The following is a 27707-nucleotide window of genomic DNA, read 5'->3' on the forward strand; positions in this document are numbered from 1 at the left end:
TAGCATACTTAGCATATTTATACAGATTTAAAGTTGATAATTTATGTACAAACATTAACGGAGCTGATTGTTTAGCTTAGCATTTACAGTATTGTGTCTTAGCACACATGTCATCAATATTATGAACTCCGAATGATAAGGGCTAGCAAAGTTTAGCATAAAGCTAATTTGCTATTGTTCTCAGCTGTCTCTTCATGCTAGCATCTACGTTACGCATCGGGAAACTACTTCCTGTCGGCCATTTTTTTACTGGGAAATATAAGAAAACCAGAACGTGACCACATTAACCCGAAGAGGAAGATAGACGGAGTATAAGTACACTGATTTAGAAATAGTGTCATTTTGTGAAATATTCAAATACCTTAATTTCAGATTTTAATTTTCAGGAGCTTTAAACAAGAATTGTCAACATTAAAACAAAAATATTGAAATAAAACTTGAAATTAATGTAATTAGGGAATTTCACTGGTTGAAATAAATTATGGAGAAACAAGGAAGACACACAAGGATGAATGTCCAGGTCATAAATGCTGCGTGCAGCTAAGGTTAGTTTAGCTTCTATACATCCATCCATTGTCATGTAGACATCTCCTGCACTCATTCGCTTTGATCATGTCTTTTGGGTTTTAGATGTTAGAGCTAAAGTTAGCTAACTTTACACCAGACTTTCATGGATGACCTCAGCAGACGAGCTGGATGAGGTCGTCTCGTCGACGGCAACTAAACCTGCTTTGATGTCTGTTTTTCGAGTAACGTTTTCAAATTTTAGATGTCAAAGTTAAGGTTGACCAACTAGCTACTGATTGAACGGTCATGACTTAGTAGACGATCTGGATGATTGTGGTCATCTCGTCCACAGCAATGTGCCCGCTTTGATGTCTTGGATTTTTGACCAAATCCTGTTTTCCAGTTTCAGACATCAAAGCTAAAGTTAGCTTACCTCAGCTATTACAGCAAACTTTCAAAGCTAATTGTAGTAGACGAGACGACTGTGGTAGTCCGGTCTGTATCCTTTTACCGGCTTTGATGTCTGGATATTTTTATCATTGTTTTCCAGTTTTAGTTCAGTCATTAACTTTTTAAAGACGTTAAAGCGAAAGTTAGCTAACTTGTGCTATTACATCCAACTTTCATGGCTAACCTTAGCTGGTAGTAGCCAACATAGCTAATGTCAGCCACCATTACTAACTTATCATTGAATCACTGCGGCTGAGACAGTAGGTGGCGCTGTTTCCTGTCTTAACTTGAACCCCGGTTCCTTCAAAAACCGTCAAAACACCAAGACGACAGCAGAAACAAAGAAAACGCAGCGACAGCAGAGAATTCTCTCAAAACCATCTTTATTGTCCAGAGCCGGTTCACGTCGGATGCGATCAGCATCCGCTCCAGGTCCTCCAGGTGGGCGGAGCCACGTTTCAAGTTTGATGTCGAGTGCAAATCCCTCGTCCAGCCTGACGGGTTCCAGAAGGTGTGAACGGGCGAACTAGAAGACACTGAGACACGAGGACAGACGTGTTGGCGTGGACGACGGGTCCTGACGCTGGGCGGAGTCTTTGAATGTGGAGCCATGCTAGCGTCGTTGTGACGCTCAAGTCCGGCCGCAGGTGGCGCTGTTGACATTGTACGAATACACTGAGTGTTTTAATATTATCCTCTTGCTCATTGTTCTTTTTTTTAAAACATGAGGAATTTCCGAACAAGAGATGCGAAAAAATGTCGTTTTCATCGTACGCGAACAACATCCGTAAAAAAATCTGCACTGAAAATATACATCCTTTATTCCTTTGTACGGTAAAATAGCTTTTCTATGGTGCACCTCTTGTTATTGGTTCTGAGTAACCTAGCAACAACTCGTGGGAGGGGCGACGCGCCGGTGCCGCTCCAGAACATCCCTTGTACCGCCGGTTAGCATCGGCCATGCTCACACGCACCCACAAATGACATCACTGATGACATCACCGATGGTATTCATGGCAGGGGGTTAGGTGAAATAAATAACTTCCAGTTAGCCCCGCTAACTAGCTAGCATCCAGATAATTCACCTGGCTGATGCTGTTGCCATGGTTACAGCTGCCCTAATTATTAATTTTACATTCAAGTGAAAAAGAAAATGTTTGAAAAGCGTTTGGTTGTGTCTCCACAGCTGTTAGCATGAAGCTAACGGAATGCTCACTCCTTTCCCTGAAACTGCAAATAAAGAAGTTTGCTTGTGTTAGCATGTTAGCATGCTGGCTAATGTATGTGTGGAACCAGTAAAATGACTTAACTGCTAGCATAACTGATCAATGTAGCACTAAGGGTTAGCTTCCCTGGCTAAACCGTAGCAGGTTAAGCTACTAATTTAAATATCAAATGGAATTAAAGGACCACACCGACCTGGGTCACGAAGAAGAGGTGCATTCTGGATCTTCCCTATACCTGACCGCCAAACTGGAGGGGGCGGGGCATGGGTCAGGTGACCTACACTCCTTCGTGCGACCCGTTTTGTTCCAGGCACGTGTGAACATGGCCAGCGGTTCTCGTTGGGACAGTTCCAACTGGGCGTGGCCCGGGTGTCCACCGGGTCGCCGCCGCCCGGACGCCGCTGTAAGCCCCTCCCTCTGATTGTCTGTGCATTTGAGTGTGAACAGTTTGTGAGGTGAGAGTGAGGTCTGGTTCATTCAAACACTGCAGCAAATCTATTGCTTCAATAAAAGGCATCACTTCACAGAAAAAAACAGGAACACAAGCTGCTCGGAGGAGGAGGGCGGAGCTCCAGGAAGCCACAGGTACGTGTGTCACGTCGCTAACGCTAACAGAGGGGCGTTCCAGAACAGCAGAAGAACGTAGCGGCTAAACCCCCCCAGCAACGCTCCGTGGACCCACCTGCGACCCCAGACCTGGACACGCCCCCAGATCCAGGTGCGCATACTGTACATACATTAGCATGTAGCGCACCTGTCCAGCTAGCGGTTAGTGTGTGCGCTAAGAGATTTCGCGTCAATAAAAACAGAGTTCAATCGGCTCAACGCTCTGTAGCACCATGACAACGGCTCGTCGCGCGGCTTCCTGTGTGTCCGGGGTCATGTGCAGTGGGGCGCGACATGTGCTAGCTAGCTAGCGTCGGTTGGGACGGAGGAGCAGTCGCGGGGGTTTGGCACAGCGTCGTCGCGCCGACAGCAGTTTGCTATGATTGTCTTGTCATTGTGTGCTTTAGTTTGGCCCCGCCCAGCCTTCGGGCGTGTCATGTGACGCCGCGTTCCCCTCGCTGAAGGAGCGGCGACGCCTCCGCAAACACGAAAGGTGTGGGGGTGTGGCTGTGACGGCCAATCAGGGCGATGAAGGAGGGAACGGGGGCCCTGAACCAGCTGAGGAACAGGCGCAGTACCACCAGAGGGGGGTGGGGGGCAGCGTTGAGCCTCGGCCGTCTACGTTAATTAACGGGCCGCTGCCGCTAACGCTAGCGACGTCGTGTCAGTCATTCCTCCGCCTTTATTTGCTCCGACATGCCTTGAATGCAACGTTAGCGTGATGCGTGGCTAGCCCGTTAGCCGCGGTTCTGATGGGTCAGTTCACAGTATGATGGCGGGGGGGGCGACTACGTGATAATTTACACGGGTCCGGGTAAGTTGGGCTGCAAGGGGCGGGGCTAACTTTACAATCATCAACAGACGCACAAAAGAATCTACAGTAAAGTTAAAACCACAACAACAACAACAACAAACAAACAAATTAAAGAGGCCAAAATAAACCTCTATTCACATGGACTCGCGCAAGAGGAATGGGTTCGTCCAGAACCAGAACCACAGCCAGATCCAGATTCAGATCTGGAACCGGAATAGGATCCAGATCTGGAACTGGAACCAGGTTCCGGAACCAGATCCAGATCTAGAACTGGAATCAGAATCAGAGCCAGATCCAGAACCAGATCCAAAATTAGATCCAGATCTAGATCCAGAACCTGAACCAGATCTAGAACCAGAACCAATTCTAAAACCGGAACCCGATCCAGATCCAGCAGTAGATCCAAAATCAGATCCAGATCCAGAACCAGATCTAGAACCAAAACCAGAACTGGAATCAGATCCAGATCTAGAACTGGAATCAGATTTAGATCCAGAACCAGATCCAAAATTAGATCCAGATCTAGCTCCAGAACGTGAAAAAGCTCTAGAGCCAGAACCAGATCTCGAACCGGAACTCAATCCAGATCCAGAACCAGATCTAGAACCAAATCCAGAATCAGTAATGGAACCAGATCCAAAATCTGATCCAGAACCAGAACAGGCTAATCTACGGAATGACGAGACGTTCAGGAGGTTCAGGATCAGGTGACGGGTCTTCTGCTGGCTCCACCAGCACACACACACACACACACACACACACACACACACACACACTAGAATCCATTGGTCAGTCCTCGAAGACCTCCAGGAAGAGGGGGGGGAACAGCTCGGTGGGACACTCCACCTTCATGTGCAGGAAGCGGCTGGCGTGACACGCCCCGATCATGCGCAGGTCGGTGACCTTCATCAGCAGCTTGGGCCAGAAGTGCGCCACCTTGTGTTTGCGGTGGTTGATGTAATGTTCAAAGGCCAGCAGGAACTCCTCCTGGCAGCGCTCCACCCGCTCCACGCTGCTCAGGCCCGAGCGATCTGGGGGGGGGACGGAGGGAGGGTCAGGGGAGGATACGGGAGGACTGGTGGCCATGGCAACGGGGTGTTTATGGGATGTTCATTAGAACCTAAACCACTTCTTACTGACAGGAAAAAAACGTACAGGTATACGTCTATCTATCATGATGCTAACGGTTAGCCTCTGTTTTAAAGCAGCGCTAAAATCTGTTTTAACTCTTTGGAACCACAGAATTAACTTTTTTATAAATTTAAATTTTTTTTAAATTAAACAAAAATTATTGATCCTTTATTAAAAAAGCCAACAGAATAAATCAATAGGATAATAATTAAAGCAATAAATAAACAGGAAAAGTTTAAACAGTGAACAGATAAAGTTCAAAGTGGAGTAAAATGTTGTAAACTTGATTTTTATTTGTCCATCTATTTTTTTAAAGTGAACGTATCATCAAGAACAACGTAAACCGAGTTAAACCTGCATAAATAAAGTTCTGTAAATAACGGCGGGTGATGACATCACAGCGGCAAAACGTAAACATCAGGTTTGATGCTAATCGCTCTCATTTCTGTCAAAAAAGTTGAATCATAGAATTATTGATTTCCAGCCTCCGGTCCTGAAACGGTTCCTAATTAATCCGGGGTGGCGGCGGCGGCAGATGGTCCTCCCGCCACGTCGCCGGTATTGATCCCCAATGAGATGCAGACGGATTACAAGACGATTAATCGATTGAACTGGAGGTTCTGATTGATTTCATGTCAGAAACATAAAGTCGACCCTCAGAGAACGTCGCCTCTCGCAGTTTGTTTGCTTTTAGTTTCCCTAAAAACATTTTCTGACAATTTCTTTTCAACGATGCGTTCAGGACACGTTGGAAATCGGAGAAACGTGAAAAAATGTTTGTAATTCATTGTCTGATTCTTTGGTCAGAAGGTTCAGCATTCTTTAGCATTCTTTATATATTGGATAAGATGATAGATTAATAATTACTATCTGATACCAGCCTGTATTGACAAGGCATTGGAGGTGTTTCCAGTGCGCGTGTCAAAATTTAAATTACAATTTTAAATTGAAAGTACATTTTTAAATTTACATAAAATTTTTAAATTTGAATGATCCTTGAACACAAATGCTAACACTACTAGCCTGACCACCAGTGGTTATAATACGTGGAGTGCTACAATGAGACAGCGCCCTTTGGTGGTGGGAGGAGCCTACCGGAGGACAGCAGGATGACGGCCTGTAGCAGCGCCACCTCGGAGTCGTCCAGGTTGAAGGACGACAGCGACACGCCCAGGTCGAAGATGGCGTCGGAGACCACGCCCAGACCCCCGTTCTTCAGCTGGCCCCGCGTCACCGCCATCTCGCCGTTCAGCGTGAGCGTCTCGCTCTCCGGGTCGTAGCGAACGGCGGCGCGCAGCGACATGATCTCCATGCAGCAGCCTTTCAACAGGATGATCTGATCTTCACAAGGCAGCTGATTGGACGAGAACGGGCGTTAGCAGAGGGGTGTGGCTAATGACGAATGAGCGTAAACACGAGGACCTGATTGGAAGCGTGTTTGCCGTGCGGCTCACCTCACAGAACATAGGCAGTTTTTTGGCAAAGTCCACCACTCGGGTTATGGCAGGGGTGATTATTTTTGTAAACTGACTGAAAGCTTCTATGTCCACTTTGTTTCCTTCAGGTGCATTAACCACCGACGCGTGACCAATGTCCTCAGGCTGCAACACACACACACACACACACACACACACACACACACACACACGGGGTCACGCCTCAGACTGAGATGATGGAGAATAAAATCAATCAGCAGACAGTAGAAACTAAGTAGAACCTCGACATACGAGTCATTTGAGATACGAGTCGTGTTTCAGGAAATCACCGCGGATCTGGTTCTTTACCACGTGTTGGCGGATGGATACGACATCAGTGAGACCGGATCTGGTTCTTTACCACGTGTTGGCGGATGGATACGACATCAGTGAGACCGGATCTCGTTCTTTACCACGTGTTGGCGGATGGATACGACATCAGTGAGACCGGATCTCGTTCTTTACCGCGTGTTGGCGGATGGATACGACATCAGTGAGACCAGATCTCGTTCTTCACCACGGATTAAAATGATTTGAGTTATTTTAAATTACGGTTTCGGTCATGTAACGGATTCATCTCGGATCTCGAGGTTCTACTTTATTGGACGTGTACTGGATGAGATGTTACAGGAAAAGGTTTAAAAGCTCTAAAACTTGTATTTGTACAGGTTATAACGATGTAAAAACTACTGATAGTCAATGTGAAGCGTCTCACCTTAGTTTCCTTCACCCCCGCTGGACTCTGGTCAGAAGTATAGAATAAATTACATGTTATTTCATTTAGAAGCATTTCTTCCTCGACCTGTTGGATAATCAACAGGAAGCGTGAAGTTTCAACGAAGAACCTGCGTCAAGCTGCTAAAAAGAAAACACGTTAACCTGCAGACAGAAAGCGCAGGCAGGAAACAGGCCAGGACAGAAACAGCTGATGGGTTTCTATGGCAACCGTCAGTCAGAAACACCACGACTAATCGCGGAACACCGGCTGACGCCAGGCGAGCGTTTGTTGTTGCGACTTTCGTGAACGATAAGTGTTTTTAAAGAGGCGAGAACGACACCACTCAATGTAGCATTGGCTAAGTAGAAGCTAACGCTAACCTCACGCATCACAAAACAGATACCGTGAAGTTAGCCAATAGTTTAAGCGTACAGTAGCATCAGGTTAACAGGACAGTGATTAGCTTCTTCATATATAATGAATGTACGACTTTAGCAGTTTGGCTAAATATTGTCAAAGTAGCGAGATCGATTCCGTTGTACTTCAATAAAGGTTGAAACATCCGTGCTTCCTGGGTGTTTTTTCGAGTGTTTCCTGTCTGATATTGCCGTGGAAACCCAACATGACGTCAGACTCGCGTCTGGACGGATTAGCCCGACAGGAAATAGAATTAGTCAAAGACAAGAGCGACCAGCCCAAAGAGAGAAACACCACCAAGAGGCAAGTTATTAGCATAGCGTAGCGTTATAGCATTAGCTGCTAAGGTTTAGCGCTATAGGACAGAATACAGATAAGTGGTTCCATTATTAGCTAGCGCTGCTGCGTTCAGGAACATTTGGTCCAGCTAACGCTCCTTCTAGAAGATACAAAAACACGATGTTAACTCAGTGGTGGAAGAGGAGGGGGGGGCGTGGTTTGTGGGGGGGCGGGGTAATAAAATGAAGGTTGTGGACAGGAAGAGGAAGTGGAGGCGGTGTCTCACCAGGAACTTCCTCTTCTGCTTCCAGTGGTTGCCCTGGGCGTTGGTGGCCATGTGGGCGTCGGTCACCATGCGGATGAGCTCCCACTCCTCCTGGGTGGGCTCCATGCGGTCCCACGCCGTCTTCTGAAGCTCCTCCTTCCGACGGCGCTCGCGGTTCTCCTCGATTAGCTTCCGTTTGGCTAGCCTCTTGCCGTTATCCAGCACCACTAGGGGGGGGGATTAGCCTGTTAGCTACAGCTAGCCTCTTATCAACTGCGTTCTAGCGGTGGCTAACGCTAAGCGCGCTACCCGCGGCGGCGCTAACACTCACGGTCGGTGGCCATCCCCACGGCGATGCACTTCTTGAAGCGACACTCCTGGCACTGGTTCCGCGTCACTTTGTCAATGACGCAGCGGCTGTCATACTTACAGGCGTAGGTCGGGTTGAGGTTCTTCTGGATGGTACGCCTGAAGAAACCCTGAGGAGCAGAGGCCACACCCTCAGAACCGCCGCAGGATGACTCAGCGGAAACGCAGCGGCGACCACGAGGCAGTTACCTTGCATCCTTCACAGGTGATGCAGCGGTAGTGGTAGCCCGTAGCTTTGTCCGCGCACACGACGCACAGCTCATCCTTATCCAGGTAGCTAGGAATGTAGCCTGGAGACACATACAGCTAGCGTTAGCCGTTAGCCTTCTGATGGGGAGGAGCCTACACAGCTAGCATTAGCTTTTAGCTCCGCATTAGCCCCAATCAGCTCAACCCAACATGAGCCTCGAACAAGAGTCCAACGCATCTGGATACTCATAGTACCAGTAGAACCAGTACCAGAACCAGTAGAACTGGTACCAGTACCAGTAGAACCAGTACCAGAACCAGTAGAACTGGTACCAGTACCAGTAGAACCAGTACCAGAACCAGTAGAACTGGTACCAGTACTAGTAGAACCAGTACCAGAACCAGTAGAACTGGTACCAGTACCAGAGAATCAACAGCAGCTGAATTAGTCTGACTAAAAGCCAAACCCCCAGTACCAGTATTGTTACCAGTAGTACTAGTGTTATTACCAGTAGTAATAGTATCATTAACAGTAGTAAAATTCATTCATAGAAAAATAGCAATATCAGCAAATAGTAACAGAAATAACAGCAGTAACAGTATTACTAATAGTAGCAGTAGTAGTAAATATCAATTATAGCAATATTAAAAATAGTAACATTAGTAATAATACTAGTGGTAGTAAAGAGTAATGTTAGTAAAGAATTAAAAGTAATATTAGTAAACAGTAGTATTGGTCATGGTAACGATAGAAATAGAAATTGTAATATTATCAATTTTATTATATAGTAACAGTAGTAATAGTAGGAATAGTAATGGTAGTAGTAATTGTAATAGTGACAATGATATTAGCAAATAGTAATAATAGTAATATTAACAGCAACAGTGGTAATTGTAATAATTTTGATGTTTGTAAACAAACAGTAATAAAAATAGCAGTAGTAGTAGTAGTAGTAGTAGTAGTAGTAGTAGTGAAAGAGATTGTTGCAGTAGAAGTAACAATAACAGTAGTAATAGTAACAGTAGTAATAATAGTAGTAGTAATAGTAGTAGTAATAGTAACAGTAGTAGTAATAGTAGTAGTAATAGCAACAGTAGTAATAGTAGTAATAGTAACAGTAGTAGTAATAGTAGTAGTAATAGAAACAGTAGTAGTAACAGTAGTAATATTAATAGTAGTAACAGTAGTAATGATAGTAGTAGTAACTATATCAGTTGGAGTAACAGTAGAGAGAAAGCACACGGACCAAATCCTCGTCACTCCTGACAGGAGTGACTAACAAACGATGGTGGGTGATCACATGACCCACAGCTGGCCCAGGATTGGCTGTTTGGTCCAGACAGTAACTAAAACCATCGTTATGTTACATGACAAGACGTTAGTGTTTACTTCCTGTTTAAAGCTCCTCCTCAATGCATTAATAACAATAATAACAACAACAATAATAATACTAACACAATAATGTAACCATAGCGACCGCTGAACTAACAGCTGATCCTGATTCTATCCGGCGGAGCAGAAGTTAAACACGGTTCTGGTTCCGTCACGTGAACCAATCACAGCCCGTCGCTCGTCCCCACCTGTTGCCTTGACACTGAACTCCAGCTGGGGGGGGGGGGCTATTGATCAATACCTTTAGAAACAAGCTTTCCGTCACCCCGCCACCAATCAACACGAAGCCCCGCCCACATCAGCAAACAACAGAACCGCCCCCCCCCCCCTTGATCGGACCCTCCCCTCACCCTACCTTTCCTGTGCCCCCCCTGCATCCAGGGCAGGTCAGGGAAATCGGGTGAGATGTCGGGGTAGTACTCCTGGGGGGTGTGGAAGTACTCGCTGTTGAACGTGGAGGGGCCGCTGGCGAAGGAGCAGGGGGGGCCGCTGGTGAAGGAGCAGCAGTATCCGGGGGCCCAGGTCGGCTCCACGCAGGGGGGGTGGTGGAGCGGCTGGGTCTCCAACCGGTGGCCCCCCCCCGGGTACATGCAGTGCTCGCCACCGCCCTGCGCCGTGTAGGCCCCCGCCCCGGGGGGGGGCACCTCATACACATCGGGAATGCAGAAGTTCATGATGGCGGAGCAGCAGGACCATCAACCCCCCAGGGAAACGTCCGAATGAAGCGGCGTCGGGCTGCAGACGGCGGTCCAACCGTGCCCCGCCCCTGGCTCCGCCCCCGGCCCCGCCCACACGCATGACGACGCAGCGCGTTAATCTGACAATCCCAGACAGCGGTGAAGTCCCAGATTAAGCCTGGATTCTGATAACATCAGAGAAGGTTCCAGAAGCACGGCCCTGACCTCTGACCTCTACGGCCCAACGGAGGCCGGCTCTGATTGGTTGAAACCAAAACTCATCTCTAATTACTAAGAGACGCAGAAACATCTTCAAACGTGGACATAATTCAAGATCTCACTTAAACCCGGATTAATTGATCCCGACATGAAGCCGTATTGATCATGTGATCAATACGTCCCAGACGTATTGATCACATGATCAATACCAGCCTTCTGCCGGATTCATGATTAACATCGTCCGAGCCGAAGCCCACAAACAAATTAAACCATCAAATGTGTGCTAGCGATGCTAATCTGAAGCTAAGAGAACACTTCCTGCTGGGGGAGGAGCTACAGGGCCTCCAGCCAATCACGTCACTCCTGTGTTTGTTGTTCTGGTCGGTTCTGGTTCGGTTCTCCAGGAACACAAAGCTCTGCCCTGTTTCCATCACGCACACGTCTTTATCTTGATCTCCTGAAGATCCGTCCCTCACTGGGTCGCCGTGGTAACACATGGCGGGTCGCCGTGGTAACACATGGTGGCGGAGCGATGCGTGCCGCTCGGGCTCTGAAATCCCTGCTGGTTGCTCCAAGTTGAACCCTGAACCGGGCGCCGCCGGCACGACACCTCCAGGAGAAGATCAATACGGAACGGGATTATGGAGGGGGGGCAGCAGACCCCCCCCCGGAGGAGGAGACGCCTCCGTCTCCTACAGCGAGGAGGACCTGACCCCCCTGTGGAGGTCCAGAAGTTTATCATCAGAAGAATCAGACCGGAGAACCTGGTCCAGAACCAGAACCTCCAGGTCTCCATTCTGGTCCAGGTCTACAGGTCTGCCCCCGATGTCCTACAGGCGTGTGTCCTACAGGCGTGTGTCCTACAGGCGTGTGTCCTACAGGCGTGTGTCCTACATGCGTGTGTCCTACAGGCGTGTGTCCTACAGGCGTGTGTCCTACAGGCGTGTGTCCTACAGGCGTGTGTCCTACATGCGTGTGTCCTACAGGCGTGTGTCCTACAGGCGTGTGTCCTACAGGCGTGTGTCCTACAGGCGTGTGTCCTACAGGCGTGTGTCCTACAGGCGTGTGTCCTACAGGCGTGTGTCCCACAGGCGTGTGTCCTACAGGCGTGTGTCCTACAGGCGTGTGCTCTCCCTGGACGTCTCATTAATTAAACTAATGAACTCTTAATTATTGTATCAGTAATCGATTTGAAATGAGTTCAACTCTCGTCACCATTTTATTCAAACCGATGAAATTAATAATAATAATTTAAGTCTTTGGAGGTCATTTTATTTTCTTGACTCACCTGTCTATTTAAATAAATGGATAAAGTGAAACTAACCTGATAGAAAGTCAATCACAAAAGGAGATAAATATAAAATGAATTTAGAAAAAACATCAAATAAATACAGAATAAATGTAGAATAAATTTTGAATATATGTAGAATATAGAATAAATGTTGAAAAAAATATAGAATACAGATGAAATACAGAATAAATGTAGATTAAATATAGAACATAGAATAAATGTAGATGAAACATAAATTAAATATAGAATAAAGGCAGAACGTATAGTAAATGTAGAATAACTAAAGTATTTCTCACGTCAACCCCGCCCACAGATGGGAGGTCTTTTCGCTGCGTCTGATTGGTTCAATCTGTACGACTGCAGAAGAGAGATTTCAACATTTATAAAGAATAAAATCCCAACAGAACCTCCAGTGGGTCGAGCGCGTGTTCCTCTACATACGTGTTCCTCTACATACGTGTTCCTCTACATACGTGTTTCACTGCATACGTGTTTCACTGCATACCTGTTTCACTGCATACGTGTTCCACCGCGTGCGTGTTTCACCGCGTACGGGTTTCACTGCATACAATTTTCACTGCATACGTGTTCCTCTACATACGTGCTCCTCTACATACATGTTTCACTGCATATGCGTTCCACTATATACGTGCTTCACTACATATGTTTTCCCCTCCATACGTGTTCATCATGTGTTTTTCTGATGTTTCTAATCCTGTAATCCCGTTGCGTATACACACACACACACACACACACACACACACACACACACACACACACCACACACACACACACACACACACACAGTTAAATCACACTCAGCGACTTAAACCTGTCATCCGACTCATGTCGCAGTGACACGTATGACCATTAGCTCCACGGCTAATCACATTAGCTGTGGAACATGAGACGAACACGTTCCATCTCCTGGGACTTTCTCTTTTCTCATTTTAACAAACACTGAAGACAGAATAAAATACGGTTATCTGTCACTTACATGCTGCTAATGTGTTAGCATGTTAGCGAGGTGTGACGTCATGTAAATGAACACACAAACACTGGACTGACACATCAGTAATACATGACTCCCTACCGTCTAAATGTTATCCCACCAGAAGAATGAATCAAACCACTGTCTCACACAAACCCTCCACACCAGCAGGAGGCGCAACGCCTCCACTGAAACAGGAAGTTGTCGCTTACAGGCAGATTGAACAGTGAACCAGTTATCAGTCACTTCACAGCGTCAGAGACTCCGTGTCACACCTGGACAGGAGCGCCGGGTCGACGTTTTCACAGTCAGCTTCTGCTGTCCCTCCCACATAGTCATGTGACACTTCCTGGACTGTTTCACCGCGTGAACCTGGACTGTTTCACCGCGTGAACCTGGACTGTTTCACCGCGTGAACCTGGACTGTTTCACTGCGTGAACCTGGACTGTTTCACTGAATGAACCTGGACTGTTTCACTGTGTGAACCTGGACTGTTTCACCGCGTGAACCTGGACTGTTTCACTGAATGAACCTGGACTGTTTCACTGTGTGAACCTGGACTGTTTCACTGCGTGAACCTGGACTGTTTCACTGAATGAACCTGGACTGTTTCACTGCGTGAACCTGGACTGTTTCACTGTGTGAACCTGGACTGTTTCACCGCGTGAACCTGGACTGTTTCACTGAATGAACCTGGACTGTTTCACTGTGTGAACCTGGACTGTTTCACTACGTGAACCTGGACTGTTTCACTGAGTGAACCTGGACTGTTTCACTACGTGAACCTGGACTGTTTCACTGTGTGAACCTGGACTGTTTCACTGTGTGAACCTGGACTGTTTCACTGCGTGAACCTGGACTGTTTCACTACGTGAACCTGGACTGTTTCACTGTGTGAACCTGGACTGTTTCACTGCGTGAACCTGGACTGTTTCACTGCGTGAACCTGGACTGTTTCACTACGTGAACCTGGACTGTTTCACTGAGTGAACCTGGACTGTTTCACTACGTGAACCTGGACTGTTTCACTGTGTGAACCTGGACTGTTTCACTGCGTGAACCTGGACTGTTTCACTGCGTGAACCTGGACTGTTTCACTGAATGAACCTGGACTGTTTCACTGAATGAACTTGGACTGTTTCACTGTGTGAACCTGGACTGTTTCACTGCGTGAACCTGGACTGTTTCACTGAATGAACCTGGACTGTTTCACTGCGTGAACCTGGACTGTTTCACTGCGTGAACCTGGACCGTTTCACCACGTGAACCTGGACTGTTTCACTGCGTGAACCTGGACTATGTATAGATTGCTTTTAGTTATTATTTAGTTTAGTTGTTTTGTTATAGATTGTTTATTAGTTATCGATTATTTTTATTAGTTAGGATTATAGTTAAAGATGGTTTTATTCCTTGAAAATTACTTTTTTCAGTTATAGTTCATAGTTTTGTTTGAGTTATTTGTTTTTAGCAGGTATAAATAAACTCCATCCGCCCCTCTGGACCCCCCCCGAGGTGTGTGCGTTCACAGGTTGCGTTGGATTAGCGGTTCCATTCATCGCCGTGACGACACGCAGCACCAGGCGCACAATCTGGTGTGAAGACTTCCTGATACCAGTTTAACTCCGGGCTGAGGTGAGTCCTAATCCCGTTAGTGTGACTCCTGGAGTCCAACAATCTGCTGTCTGAGTCTGAGGACAAAAAACATTTCATTTAATCCCAATCAAAACACGTCGTCCTGAATCCCCCCAGGTTTTAAACACTAATACTAAGATACTAAACGTCTGAGACATCAGAGCAAAATAATATAACATCTGTCTACAAACCCTACAGAGGAATATTTATTGTTTTTTTGATTTATGTGAGTTTTTTTGTCATTTTCATTCAAATTTTTTATTTAATTTTCACTAAACTTTTTGAAATGTAAGATTGGAAATGAATTAGAAATTGTAAAAAAATAAGTTTTAGAGACTCAGTCATGAATTTTCAATTTATTTTGAATGTTTTGAGAAAAAAATGATAATTGTTAATTTTATTTTTGATGATGCATATTAAAGTAAAATTCTATTCATAAGAATAAAAAAATAAGTTTTAATGACTGATTTTTTTTAGGTTTTGAAGAATTCTGTAAATTACAAGTTTGTTTACATTTAGAACATCTGAACTTTGACCCCACGTGGGGAGGTTCATTATTACAGCTGGACCAGTTATACTAGTTATATAACATATATGTACTAGTGATACTACTTTATACTAGTTATATAACATATATGTACCAGTGATACTACTTTATACTAGTTATATAACATATATGTACTAGTGATACTACTTTATACTAGTTATATAACATATATGTACTAGTGATACTACTTTATACTAGTTATATAACATATATGTACTAGTGATACTACTTTATACTAGTTATATAACATATATGTACCAGTGATACTACTTTATACTAGTTATATAACATATGTACTGGTGATACGACTTGGAGCAGAGGTATCTCCAGACTTGCACGCGTCCGCCGGTCGGATCAGAACCGACAGGTTGGTCCACTAACCCTCCGTCTGCCGAGTCAGCTGTTGCGTCTGCTAATCTGAAAGCGAGTTGGAACGCGGCCGAGAGAAACCTCACCGGTCCAGGTTAGAGGAGTGGACCCGACGCCCCTGATGCAGGGGCCACATGTGAACCTCTGTCCTCATGGGGGGTTCAGATGGACGGATCAGATCCAAGGTCACGTGGGGGTCTGGGATCGGGTCACATGATCGGATCTCCTGACGGTACTGGTTCGATTCTAGTCCTCAGACTCTGATCTAGTCCGGCACGATGGACGGCTACTGGTCGCCGTTGGCAACAGGTTCACCATGATGTCATCACCGTTATTGTTAGTTCCGTTAAAGTAAACAACAACAAAAAAACAAACAAACATTCAAATCCAGAAACAACCGAAGAGAAGGCTGAAGAGTTTAGTTTGGAAAGAAAACAAGACGAACGGAGGAGGAAGAGGAAGAGGAGGAGGAAGAGGAAGAGGAGGAAGAGGAGGAGGAAGAGGAGGTGGAAGAGAAGGAGGAAGAGGAGGTGGAAGAGAAGGAGGAGGAAGAGGAAGAAGAGGAGGAAGAGGAGGAGGAAGAGGAGGAGGGTATTACCGTTGCCGGCCTCATCTTTCCAGGGGGGGGGACTTTCTGACGGCTCTAAAATAGACGGAGAGGAACTTTAAAACCAGCAGCTGCTGATCCACCCTCACCTCCAGCAGGTCAGAGAACCAGAAACCGGTTCAAACCGGTTCACACCAGTTCACATTGGTCCCACCTGGAGCGAACCGGGTGGGGAGGGGCAGGGGGCGGGGCAGGGGGCGGGGCTCACCTGACATCCTGGTGGGCTTCAGGGCCACGGCGTCATCCTCAGAGCCTCAGACGACCAGGAGAGACCTGGAGACACACAGACGTCAGTGTGTGTGTGTGTGTGTGTGTCTGTGTGTGTGTGTGTGTGTGTGTGTGTGTGTGTGTCTGTGTGTGTGTGTGTGTGTCTGTGTGTGTGTGTGTGTGTCTGTGTGTGTGTGTGTCTGTGTGTGTGTCTGTGTGTCTGTTTGTGTGTGTCTGTCTGTATGTGTGTGTGTGTGTCTGTGTCCGTCTGTGTGTGTGTGTGTCTGTGTGTGTGTGTGTGTGTGTGTGTGTCGACATCTAGTGGCCACACAGAGAACAGCAGGTCGGGCCTGAGGACGTTTGTTCTCCAGAGAACCCGAACAAACTGTTGTTATTGACATAATTCTTCCTAATTTAACAGAATCAAATTAATTTTCATTAAAACTTATTTAGAAGTGTGTCTTGGGGGCGTGTCTTGGGGGCGTGGCCAAAAACTTCCTACACTCTCTGACCCTACAGCTCCGGCATGTGAACCAATCAGAACCCGGACCCTGCAGACGGGACCTGACCCTCAAACCTCGCCCGGGTCACAGGAAGAACTTTAGGTCCCTTACTGATGACATCATCAGTGGGGTCCGTGACGGACCTGGACCTCCTGACCTCTGGCTCTGAGGTCGTGGGGTTTTATCTAAAGATCATGTCCCCCCCCCCCCGGTAATTCTGATCGGAGCGGCGCCATCATATTCATGAACCCGCGGCGGCGTCGGGTTCTTATTCTGCCCACATGGCGCTCCGGGTCGCCATAGCAACGAGACACCGAGCCGGAGATGGAGCAGATGTTCATGAAAGAATTCATGACCAGACAGACGGGGGCCCAGGGCCGGGCTCTGATCAGATCAATAGTCAATATCGGTTTGGTTCCACTGATCGGACTAAAGTTGTGGTTCTATTTCTGATGAGGACCGGGTCGAGGCCTCTGATTGGTTCTTACCAGAGGAAGTGATGTCGGGTCAGCACCGGAGCTGCTGAGCTCCTAGAGGGACACACCTGGGAAACACACGAACCCGTTAGCCAATCACAGTCCAGCTGAGCCCCAGGGGGCGGAGACACCAGCACTACGTGTTGCCATGGTAACACAGAGCGAGTCGGTCCATTGTGGTCCCGTTCCTGTGAGGTGATTCAGGGTGGGGCCACCTCCGCTCGGATGGGACAAGTCTCCGCCCCTTTCTGACCTCCTAAGCCAATGAGGAAGTACTCTTCACCCATCATTCAGTCGATCAATCGATCACATTGATTAGTTTGCTTGATGGTGAACCATTTGTTTACCTCTCTCTCCGGTAAACAACTGAGGTAAACAACTGTTGTCTCAAACCGACGGCGTCTGCTTCAGACGTGTTTTTGTGTTTTTGCAAAAGACGGAGATAAAAAAGGTCTAAAAAACTCCCACTGACTCGATAACTCTGTTGCCATGGCGATTTATATTTGAGGACGTGACGCATATTTTAATCCTCCGAAGGTTCCAGAGCGGCGAGCTAAAAGTAGGAGCGGTCAAATCCAACGTGAGGCGCCCGTTTGTCCCGAGTGATCCTGAACCTAACGCCGTGTTTCTAGCAAGTACTAACCAGTACTAACCAGTGTTACTGTTACTAACCAGTACAAGCAAGGAGTAACCAGTACTAACGATTACTAACCAGTACTAGCGAGCACTAGTCAGGAGGACGAAGCTCCGCCCCTCTGGCGCTGCAGTTCATACGCCCCGGCAGCAGGTGGCAGCGTAACCACGGCAACGCCCCCAAAGAATCAGCTGATCCGTGTCAGAGGCGTGTTCATGAACACGAGTCTCACGTTGTTTTCTTCTTGTTTTGTTTGCGTACACAAATAAGGCGGGAAGTAGCGCAGCGGTGACATCATCGTGGTGGGAGGAGCCAGGTCTGGAGGAACGGCGGCGCTTTTCAAACGTTTCCAGACGCTCAAAACGTTGTTGTGTAAACAAAGCCCCAAAAGACAACAACATGAAAATGTTTGTTTATAAATGTTTGTTGTTTATTTATTTGTAACTTCCTGTTTTCCTTTAAATCTCTCGTCTTTCATTCGTCGATTCTTTCTGGGACGTTGCGTTCAGGTGAAATCGGATTCTGGGATTCTGCAGATGAACAAACATTTTATGCATCATCATCTGACGCAACACATGCAGACGGGCCCCCCCCAGCCCCTCCCAGCCCGTTGGAGGGGGGGGTCACATCAGGACGCGCTGAGATGCGTTCAGGGTCAGGAGGAAAATCCGACGAAAGAGAAAGAAGAAAAGATTCGCTGCTGACAGGAAAGAAAGCACCGTCATCCCGTCTGCCACCCCCCCCAGAACACCCACTCACCCCCCCACTTCAAAAGTGTGCACCCATCCTGAGCCGACAGAGCTCCAGATCGCTGCAGTGCATGCTGGGTAAGAGGACAATTCAGGACACATGCAGGGATTTTAAGGATACTGCAGTAAACCGTTCAAAAAAAAAGATGCAGGGGGGGCGGTGGGGGGGGGCAGGGTAGGGGGGCGGAGCCAAAAACACTGAGGATCTGATGGGGGAACTTTATCCTGATAAATATAAGGATGTTTGATTTGATGCTGCAGACGTGAGGAAGATGAAGAGGAGGAGGAAGAATTTAATGAAACGTTAAATCAGCTGCAGCGAAGAAACCAAAATGTTTACAATTTATTTATCATTTATTTTGAATTCATTGATAATTTATTGATCAGTTGTTTCTGTTCGTGTATAAAAGGAGATCAATTCTGATGAACAAACGTTTCTTAAATTATTCCGATTAAAATATTTTCATTTCTTTTATTCTCGTTTGACATTAAATCAAGTCTGACGTCTGGGATGACATTGATCGACTGATTAAGTCATCAACCTGTTTCCTATTATTCAACATTTGACAATTAAATTCCACAGATTTAAATGCCAATAATTGATTTTCTATTTAAAGTACAGAATTTAAATTAATCTGAATCCGTAGTAGTTTTAAACGGATTTGTTTTCTATTATTATTGATGAACCCCGATGAGCTGATGTGGGACTATTTCCTGATGGTCTGGTGACTGCTGGCGGAGGGATTATACTGTAGTAACCGACGGCGTTCCGCTGAGCGTATCCCTCCTCTGCAGGAAGACGAAGAGGAGGAGGAGGAGGATGACGCTCGTGAAAAGTCTGCACCTCGTTTTGCTGGCAAAACTAATAATCAGAACCACAAACGGTTAACCAGTAACTGTTAATGAGTAACCATTAACCAGTACCCTTAACCAGTACCCATTAACCAGTACCCCTTAACCGTTAACCAGTACCCCTTAACCAGTATCCCTTAACCAGTATCCCTTAACCAGTACCCCTTAACCAGTAACTGTTAACCGGCCCGTCACTGACGACAGTTCAGAGCCTCTCGGGGTCTTTGAACGCACCACATTGTAAAACACTTGAATGTTTTCCGTGTGTCGTTCAGGGCCCCTCGAAAAAACGAGCGCCGGCAGGAGACAGGAGCTCCACAAGGCGAACCGGAAGCGTTCTTCCCGCTGGATTTCCCAGACAGCCAGGAGGCGGGGTGATGGAGGCGGGGCAGTAGCGCCGCGGCAACGCTCTGGGAGAACCAGAAGTTTCTTGCCAGGAAAGCAAGAACAATTCCGGATCTGATGCCAACGGAGACGGAGTGAGAGCCTCATGTGGAGACGATTCTCCTGAGGAACGTCCAGCTGGATCAGGTCCCCAGGTTCTCCAGGAGCCCCCCAGACCGTCCCTGTTTCCACGGTGACATCACTCTAACCGGTGACCCGGACCGGATTCAGGACTGGATCTGAAGGATCCACGACCAGTTAAAAGACTGGGTTAGTGAGACACCCAGCAGCAGCCGTGACAACCAGACGCACCTAAACACACCACAAAGACGACAGCCAATGAGCAACGACCTGCTGAGGACAGAAGCCTCAGAAGGTTTTAAACTAGTCTTGAGGTGTTTTAAACTAGTCTTCTGGTGTTTAAACTAGTCTTGAGGTGTTTTAAACTAGTCTTCGGGTGTTTAAACTAGTCTTGAGGTGTTTTAAACTAGTCTTCTGGTGTTTTAAACTAGTCTTCTGGTGTTTAAACTAGTCTTCTGGTGTTTAAACTAGTCTTCAGACAGATGTGCTCATTGCTTCGGGGCGGATCCTGTTTGCGGTGGACGGGTGGGTGTTAGCTGTTAAACCGGTTTGTGTGTCAGTCAGCAGCCAATCAGAGTCCAGAACAACCTTTGTGTTGTGATGCGTTCATGAACCCTTCTCGAACGTTGCGAGTCAGAGCGTCAGGATGAGTCATGGAGGCGTGGCTAACAGTCCTGTTGTTGTTAGCCTCCTGATAAGCTCCTTCTGCAGCCATGTTGGCTCCTCCCCCTAATTAGCATAAACAGCTATTCTCATTAGCATTCGTGTTAATCTGACCAGTCGGAACCCCATCAAAGCTCCGTGTGAGTGATGATGTCATCGGTTCCAGACTGACCTCTGAACTCGTGGGCGGAGCCAGAAATGCCCTGTGTGGGTTCTTCATGAGAACGAACACAACCGGCTCCCGGACGCCAGGGGGCGGAGCCAAAGCCTCCCCAGCTTCAGTCCTGATGAACGATGATGTCATCACCATCATCATCATGATCACAAACTGAGGCGCCGCCGCCATCGAGAGCGAAACAATGCAAAATGAGGACTGCTGAGTCATGACGGAGAGAGGAGTGAGTCAGCAAAAACGACCAGAGGAGGCAACAGATGGAGGGGGGCGGGGCAAATCGCCACGGCAGCCAAACTGTTACGTAACGGGCCGCAGTGCTTCAGAGCGACGACACAGCAGCGTCCAGTTTGGTGAGGGGGGGCGGAGCTTATTCCAGGGGCCTTCAGTGGCTCCTGACCAGCAGAGGATTACGTAACGCCGCCCGTCTTAAAATAAAGATCTCCTGTTGTCTCCCTCTTCATCGTCCCCTCCTCTTCTTCATCGTCCCCTCCTCTTCATCGTCCCCTCCTCTTCATCGTCCCCTCCTCTTCATCGTCCCCCTCCCTCCAGACGAATGAGGGACAGCTACAGTGATTTTATTAGAATCAGCCAATCAGCAGCCGTCCCAGCGTTCAGACACAGAAACAACACCTGAAGACAGCCGACCAATCAGATCGTCAGGCTGTCGCCTCGTGAGCATGCTAGTGGTAGCTACAGGCTAACGTGTAAACAACAACAGCCAACATCCAATGCCGATCTGGCCCCGCCCATGACCCCCCCCTGGCACTCACTGGGGCGGAGCTGCAGGACTCCTCCGACCAATGGCGACCATCTGTCACCGTGACAACGGTGACTCCTCCAAAGTCAGCTGTAGGACAGAACGGTGATGTCATACGTGGCAGGTCAAAGGCCACGCCCCATTCAGGTGTCAATCAAAAAGGTGACGGTAAACAAAGCTATAAACAAACAAAAGTGTAAACAAAGGTGTGTTTGGGGCGGAGCTGAGACCTGTCAATCATCAGCCTCTACTAACCAGTGGCGGTCGTCCCGCCTCTGCCCGCTTAAGCCCCACCTCCCTCCCCGTTTGGGTTAACTCAGGATTTAATAAACAAAGACGAGAACCCGACGTCTCTGGTAGAAGTTTGACAGAACACCTGAACCGTCTCCTAGCAACCGTCTCTAAGGCTCAACCGTGAGTCAACCCTCGGACGCCTCCTCTGATTGGTTCTTGATCAGAACTCCACAGCGAGTCAGAGTTTGATGACGACGCGGTCGAAGAAAAAAACAACAATGTTTTTCTCACACGTTTCCTGAACAAACAAACAAACAAACAAACACGTCGCCCCCGTCAGCCCGTTTCAGACGTACGTTTCACCAATAAGCTGCTCTATTTGAAAACAACCAGTCTGGACGAGAAGGAGGCGGGACTTACCTGTACAGGAGACACAGGTGTCACATGAGGCAAAGGTCCAATAGGAGTCACAGGAGGCACAGGTGTGATCGAGACACAGGTGTCAGGTTCATCATCGGCCACATAGAAGAAGAAAGAATGACGTCAGTTTAAGCTGCTGTGATGCGTTCACTGACATCACCAACACCTGGATGACATCATTCAGACCACGCCTCTCACGCTGCGTTCAGGGTGCATCAGAAATTAAGAAAACATAGGCTGTCTTGATCCGATGACCTCCGACCCTCAAAGTGTTCCAACAGAAACAAACGTGGCCGACCGGGTCAACAGGTTCCAGCCCCCCCCCCAGGACCCCCACCACCAGCTGAGGTCCGCCAGACGGTCCTGAAGCCCAGCGTGTCGACTGGTCCTGCTTCAGCTTTAAATTCTGGTCAGGAAACCCAGAAGGTCGGTCCTGAGAGGCGGGGGCCGGGGGCCCGACGGCACCCCCTCTTTAAATCTGTATGCAGCACCAGGACCCCAGCCTCCGACCGCGGGGGCCCCGTCCCCCAGAAGAGTCAGGAACCAGAACCGTCTGATCTGTCACTAGTTACAATAACCAGACATTACTAATCAATCAGTAGTTATAATAACCAGACATTACTAATCAATCAGTAGTTATAATAACCAGATATTACTAATCAATCAGTAGTTATAATAACCAGACATTACTAATCAATCAGTAGTTATAATAACCAGACATTACTAATCAATAACTGATGTTTGTAGAACTGACTTCAATGTTTTGAGAGAAACCTGAACAAACCGTGAATTTGATCCGCGTCCCTGGGGGGGCGGAACCAGAACCGAACCACTGATCACATGCCGGTGGTGGAGGGGGTGTGTTCCAATTCAACCACCCCCTCATTGCTCCGTTACCAAGGTGACGCAGAGGGAGGGGACCCAAACGGGTCAGGAACCAACTCCGTCCACCATGAACCAGAACCCGGTCTGAAACCGCCTGAGACCAGATCACGTGACTACAGACAAGGTCATGTGACAGACTACTTCCTTGTTTCTTCTTTGCTGCACCTGAAGGTCACCTCATGGGGGGGTACTCACTCTGCTTCTGGTTCTAACGTGGAGGGCAACGCCCCGCCGCCGTTTCTCCTGCACCATCAGACGCGCGGCGTCGACATCATGGCAGAAAAACAAGCCAGTCTGACGACTTCCTGTCTGTCCTCACTTCACTTCCTGTCAGGCAGAGAGGGGGCAGGAAGTGCCACAGCCGTAAAGGCGGTTCTTCACACAACTCCGCCTCCTTCCTCCATGTGGCGTTGTGGTTCGGGGCCCCTTTGGTTTCCAGACCCGTGTCTCTCGATGCCCCCCCCCCCCCCCATCTCTCGCCCTAAAGAGGAACTACGACTCCGGTCGAGGATTTCTCCTTCCTGAGACCGACCCCCGACGCCCCAGAACGTTGTTTCATGACTCACCACCTTTGACCCGAGTACAGGCCGCGCCTTCAACGCACCGCCAACATGTGGCGAGCGGCGTCGCGCCCCACGACGGAGGGAATCCTGATCAGGATCATCCGAGTCGGCTGTTTCTTAATCACGATCAAAGCTCCAGAACCGGTTTCCCCGGTTACACAGGAACCCTTTGATCTACAGCCTGTTTACACAACACCTCACCGACACCTGAGACGTTAGCACCACCAGCTAACCGTCACGCTAGCACCACCAGCTAATGTCCCATTAGCAACACCAGCTAATCGTCCCACTAGCACAACCAGCTCATTGTCTCGCTAGCAAAATCAGTCAGTAGCCTCGGTAGCACATCCAGCTAACCTTCTCGCTAGTGCAACCAGCTAATCTTCCTTCTAGCACAAGCAGCTAATCGTTTCGCAAGCACAGTCAGCTAATAGTCTCACTAGTACAAGCAGCTAACGTCCTGCTAACACACATGTGGCCAACTCAAGGCCCGGGGGCCAAATGTGGCCCTCCACATCACTTTATGTGGCCCACGAGAGCAAAAAAGGTCAAATTAAAGGATTTATGTTAGAACAGAGAAACAAACAAACATGTTTTTTCTGTCTAACTGTAATGTTTGGAACTAGAATCAGTCAGAAATTCAGTTATTTAACATTAAGGAGTAGTTACATTTAGTTACATTACACTGAGTTACATTTAGTTACATTTATTAGTTACATTAAGGAGTAGTTACATTTAGTTACATTACACTGAGTTACATTTAGTTACATTTATTAGTTACATTAAGGAGTAGTTACATTTAGTTACATTACACTGAGTTACATTTAGTTACATTTATTAGTTACATTGAGGAGTAGTTACATTTAGTTACATTACACTGAGTTACATTTAGTTACATTTATTAGTTACATTAAGGAGTAGTTACATTTAGTTACATTAGAGTTACATTTAGTTACATTTATTAGTTACATTAAGGAGTAGTTACATTTAGTTACATTACACTGAGTTACATTTAGTTACATTTATTAGTTACATTAAGGAGTAGTTACATTTAGTTACATTACACTGAGTTACATTTAGTTACATTTATTAGTTACATTAAGGAGTAGTTACATTTAGTTACATTACACTGAGTTACATTTAGTTACATTTATTAGTTACATTGAGGAGTAGTTACATTTAGTTACATTACACTGAGTTACATTTAGTTACATGTATTAGTTACATCTGGTCCTTTAGAGGACAGCTGTGATGCTGATGATGTGGCCCCCAGTGAAGATGAGTTTGACACACCTGAGCTAGCACAAGCAGCTAACCGTCCTGCTAGCACAAGCAGCTAACTGTCCCCTCCAGCTCCAGATGGGGGCCAGCAGCTGCCCTCTGACCGGCTGACGGTTCTCCAACAGCTGCCCCCCCCATGAACAGAACGCTTGTTCCACCGGCGGTCGGGACAGTTGCCGCAGCGCCCCAGGGCATCATGGGACACAAGCAGCGTTTGAAAATGAATGCAGACACGAGATGAGAGCGATCACACGACCCCGTTCTGGAAGCCGGGGTTGACAGGTCAAAGGTCAGCAGACGTTCTTCACCTCGTCAGGACGGCCAATCAGAGCGGCCGTGATCACAGAGAGATGTGATGTCATCAGCACCACGCTGTGGACACGCCGCGTTCACACGCGTTCACACCGGGTCGATCCAGATTCTGGAGGCGTCGCCCCAGAACGACCCTCAGAGAACCCGACTCACATTAACGACCGACGTTTCAGTCACCGCGGATCACTGACAACAAACACGCCACCAGAACACGTCAGCCTGAAGCTACGTCGCCATAGCAACCGGCACCAATCCCATCAGAGACCGGATCACACCTGAGACCAGATGTGAATGTAAAAGAGGCCCGAATCAGATTTAAGAGATCAGATTCTGATTTTGATGTAAATCTGATTTGTGTCACATGACGTAAACAAAGTGACTTCAGTCACTTCGGTGTGGTGACGTGATTGGTTCCGGCGTGATCCCACATCAGATCCCGACGTCGTCAGTGTGAACGGTTCCTGCTGATGGTGTGAACCGGTTCCTGCTGACGGCGGCGGCGTGAACGGTTCCTGCCGTCCACCACGTCAGCCTGACGCCTCCATCGGATCCCGTCTCGTCATCGGATCTTTTCTCCTCGGATGCTGCCCCCCCTCCCCACAGAGCCTGGTGGCGTTGCCGGTTCTAACGGGACCCGGCTGGACGTTCCGGGTCCTCTTCCTCCTGCTCTCCCTCCCCAGGCGTGATCGGGGGAACGGACTCCGGATGAAACTGGCCTCACCAGCCCCTCAGACTCACCGCGGTGACGAGACGCTTCCTCCCGTCAGACGAGCGCCATCCCCGGTGGGCGTCGACCACGAGAGCTGGCGGTGGGCGTCGACCCGGAGAGCCGCCGCCCGCTCACGCTGCAGCCGTCCGTCGCCCCCCCAGCCTCACATGGCCCCCGTCCAGCAGGTCGACTGTTGCTGCTGCGCGTTGAGATGTTCTCCAGCAGCAGAGCAGCGACCTTAAATACCCTCAGCTCAGCGCCGCGCTGCCTTCACGGCCGGCTGGGAAAATCCTGCGTCAGTGGGGGGGGGGCTGAAAAAGGAATGGGGCGGTTTGTGCTGTTTTTTTGGTAGAAAGTGAGGCGGGCTCAAACACGAATGTGGGGGGGTGTTTATCTGGGGGGGGGGTGAATCATATCTACAGGACTGAAGCCCAGGATATTCTAGATTCTGTTCGGGTGTCGGACGTCTGCTGGTTGGTTGTGGGTCGTGACCCCGCCCCCAAAGCGAATCATCAACGAACAGAATATCTGTTGTTCTTGTGCTATAAATAAAGTTTTTTTTTATTTTTCAAACCACCTTCTCTCCTCTGGTTGTGAAAAATAAAAAAAGGGGAAAAAAAAGCTTTAACCCCCCCCCTACACACACACACACACACACACACACACACACACTGGTTTGTCCCACCGCCCCTGAACGCATCTCCTCCTGCGGGACAAACACGCGGCTGTAAAAACAGCTGAACGTTGAACCCGCGTGAGCGCGGGGGGGCCTCCACGCGGGCCGGACTCGGCACGCGGGCCGGACCCCCTCCTCTTTTGCCCCCGCCCCCCCCGGGGGGGGGGGGTAAACAGACGGTGCCGACTGGAGAACCGGGGCAGAACCCGCCGGACGGGTTCCGGGATGAACGCGACGCAACTCCCATGAACCCACAGCGGCCAGATGTGACGCGCGGACGGAACCTCGTGTCCGACGCGTTCCCACAATCCTTTGCTCGGTCCAGTTTGTCCCACAATCCAGAACCAATAAAGTTTTTTTGTTTTTTTTAGCGTCAATTCTGTCAGATTAAAGTTTTGCGCCAAATAAAAAAAACGTCCCGATTGATCAATTTGTCAGATTAGGGAGGGGGGAGGAGGGGGTGGGATCGGAGAGGTGGGGGCAACAACAAAACACGACTGGAGGCATTTGGAGCGGAACTGGTTCGAATCCCGCGGCCGCGTTGACGGGGACTACTTTCCTTCCGCGGATCAACATGTCCACGGGTCGTGACGTGTCTCCACTTACCGCGTTCAGCTCGTGAGGTTAGTCCCGGCGCGCGCGCATTCCCGTGGACCCGGTGGGCTTCACCCGGAACGACCCGGGGGGGGGTGTGGGGGGAGGCGCGGAGGGATGGCCCGCGGGCCGCGCTGACAGGCGGGGATCACACGCACATCCGCGGGACCGAACGGCCTCGCCCCGCTCCGGACCGGAGGTTCTGCTGCAGATGGCGGCTGGTCGCTCCGGTAGGCTCCGGTAGGCCGGACGACCGGAAACACTCGCACCGCCTACCGATCGGTCGCGCGGCTCCGAGCCTCGACTCGTCCAATCCCGTCGGGCTTTGCGTTCCGACACTTAACAAGTTTGATCCGACAGATGATTAACCCGACGGACC

General features: G+C 48.4%; 1 protein-coding gene across 12 annotated transcripts; it reads right to left on the reverse strand.

Moving 5' to 3' along the window:
* Positions 1-1323: 1323 nt before the first annotated feature.
* thrb (thyroid hormone receptor beta) lies at positions 1324-27707 on the reverse strand. 12 transcript variants are annotated; one of them, XM_068332536.1, is made up of 11 exons: positions 27341-27707; positions 17372-17427; positions 16382-16446; positions 16165-16209; positions 8447-8547; positions 8220-8367; positions 7910-8115; positions 6925-7011; positions 6189-6335; positions 5830-6088; positions 1324-4634 (listed from the first exon to the last, which is right to left on the reverse strand). In XM_068332536.1, the coding sequence occupies exons 3-11, from the start codon at positions 16386-16388 to the stop codon at positions 4393-4395; spliced, it is 1242 nt and encodes a 413-aa protein (XP_068188637.1). In that variant the 5' UTR covers positions 16389-16446; positions 17372-17427; positions 27341-27707; the 3' UTR covers positions 1324-4392. The 12 variants fall into 12 exon arrangements, with proteins under 12 accessions (XP_068188637.1, XP_068188644.1, XP_068188638.1 ...); XM_068332543.1 differs by lacking the exon at positions 17372-17427 and adding an exon at positions 21668-21744; XM_068332537.1 differs by lacking the exon at positions 27341-27707 and adding an exon at positions 26088-26355.

The sequence above is a fragment of the Antennarius striatus genome, chromosome 14, assembly GCF_040054535.1.
Source record: "Antennarius striatus isolate MH-2024 chromosome 14, ASM4005453v1, whole genome shotgun sequence".
Classification (NCBI taxonomy): domain Eukaryota; kingdom Metazoa; phylum Chordata; class Actinopteri; order Lophiiformes; family Antennariidae; genus Antennarius; species Antennarius striatus.

Coding starts and splice junctions, on each gene's coding strand:
- thrb (XM_068332548.1), bottom strand. CDS start 10,513: ATGAACTTCTGCATTCCCGATGTGTATGAGGTGCCCCCCCCCGGGGCG. Junction 8,116..8,219: donor CGTGGGGATGGCCACCGACC/GTGAGTGTTAGC, acceptor CCCCCCCCCTAG/TGGTGCTGGATAACGGCAAG. Junction 6,336..6,924: donor CGGGGGTGAAGGAAACTAAG/GTGAGACGCTTC, acceptor TGTGTGTTGCAG/CCTGAGGACATTGGTCACGC.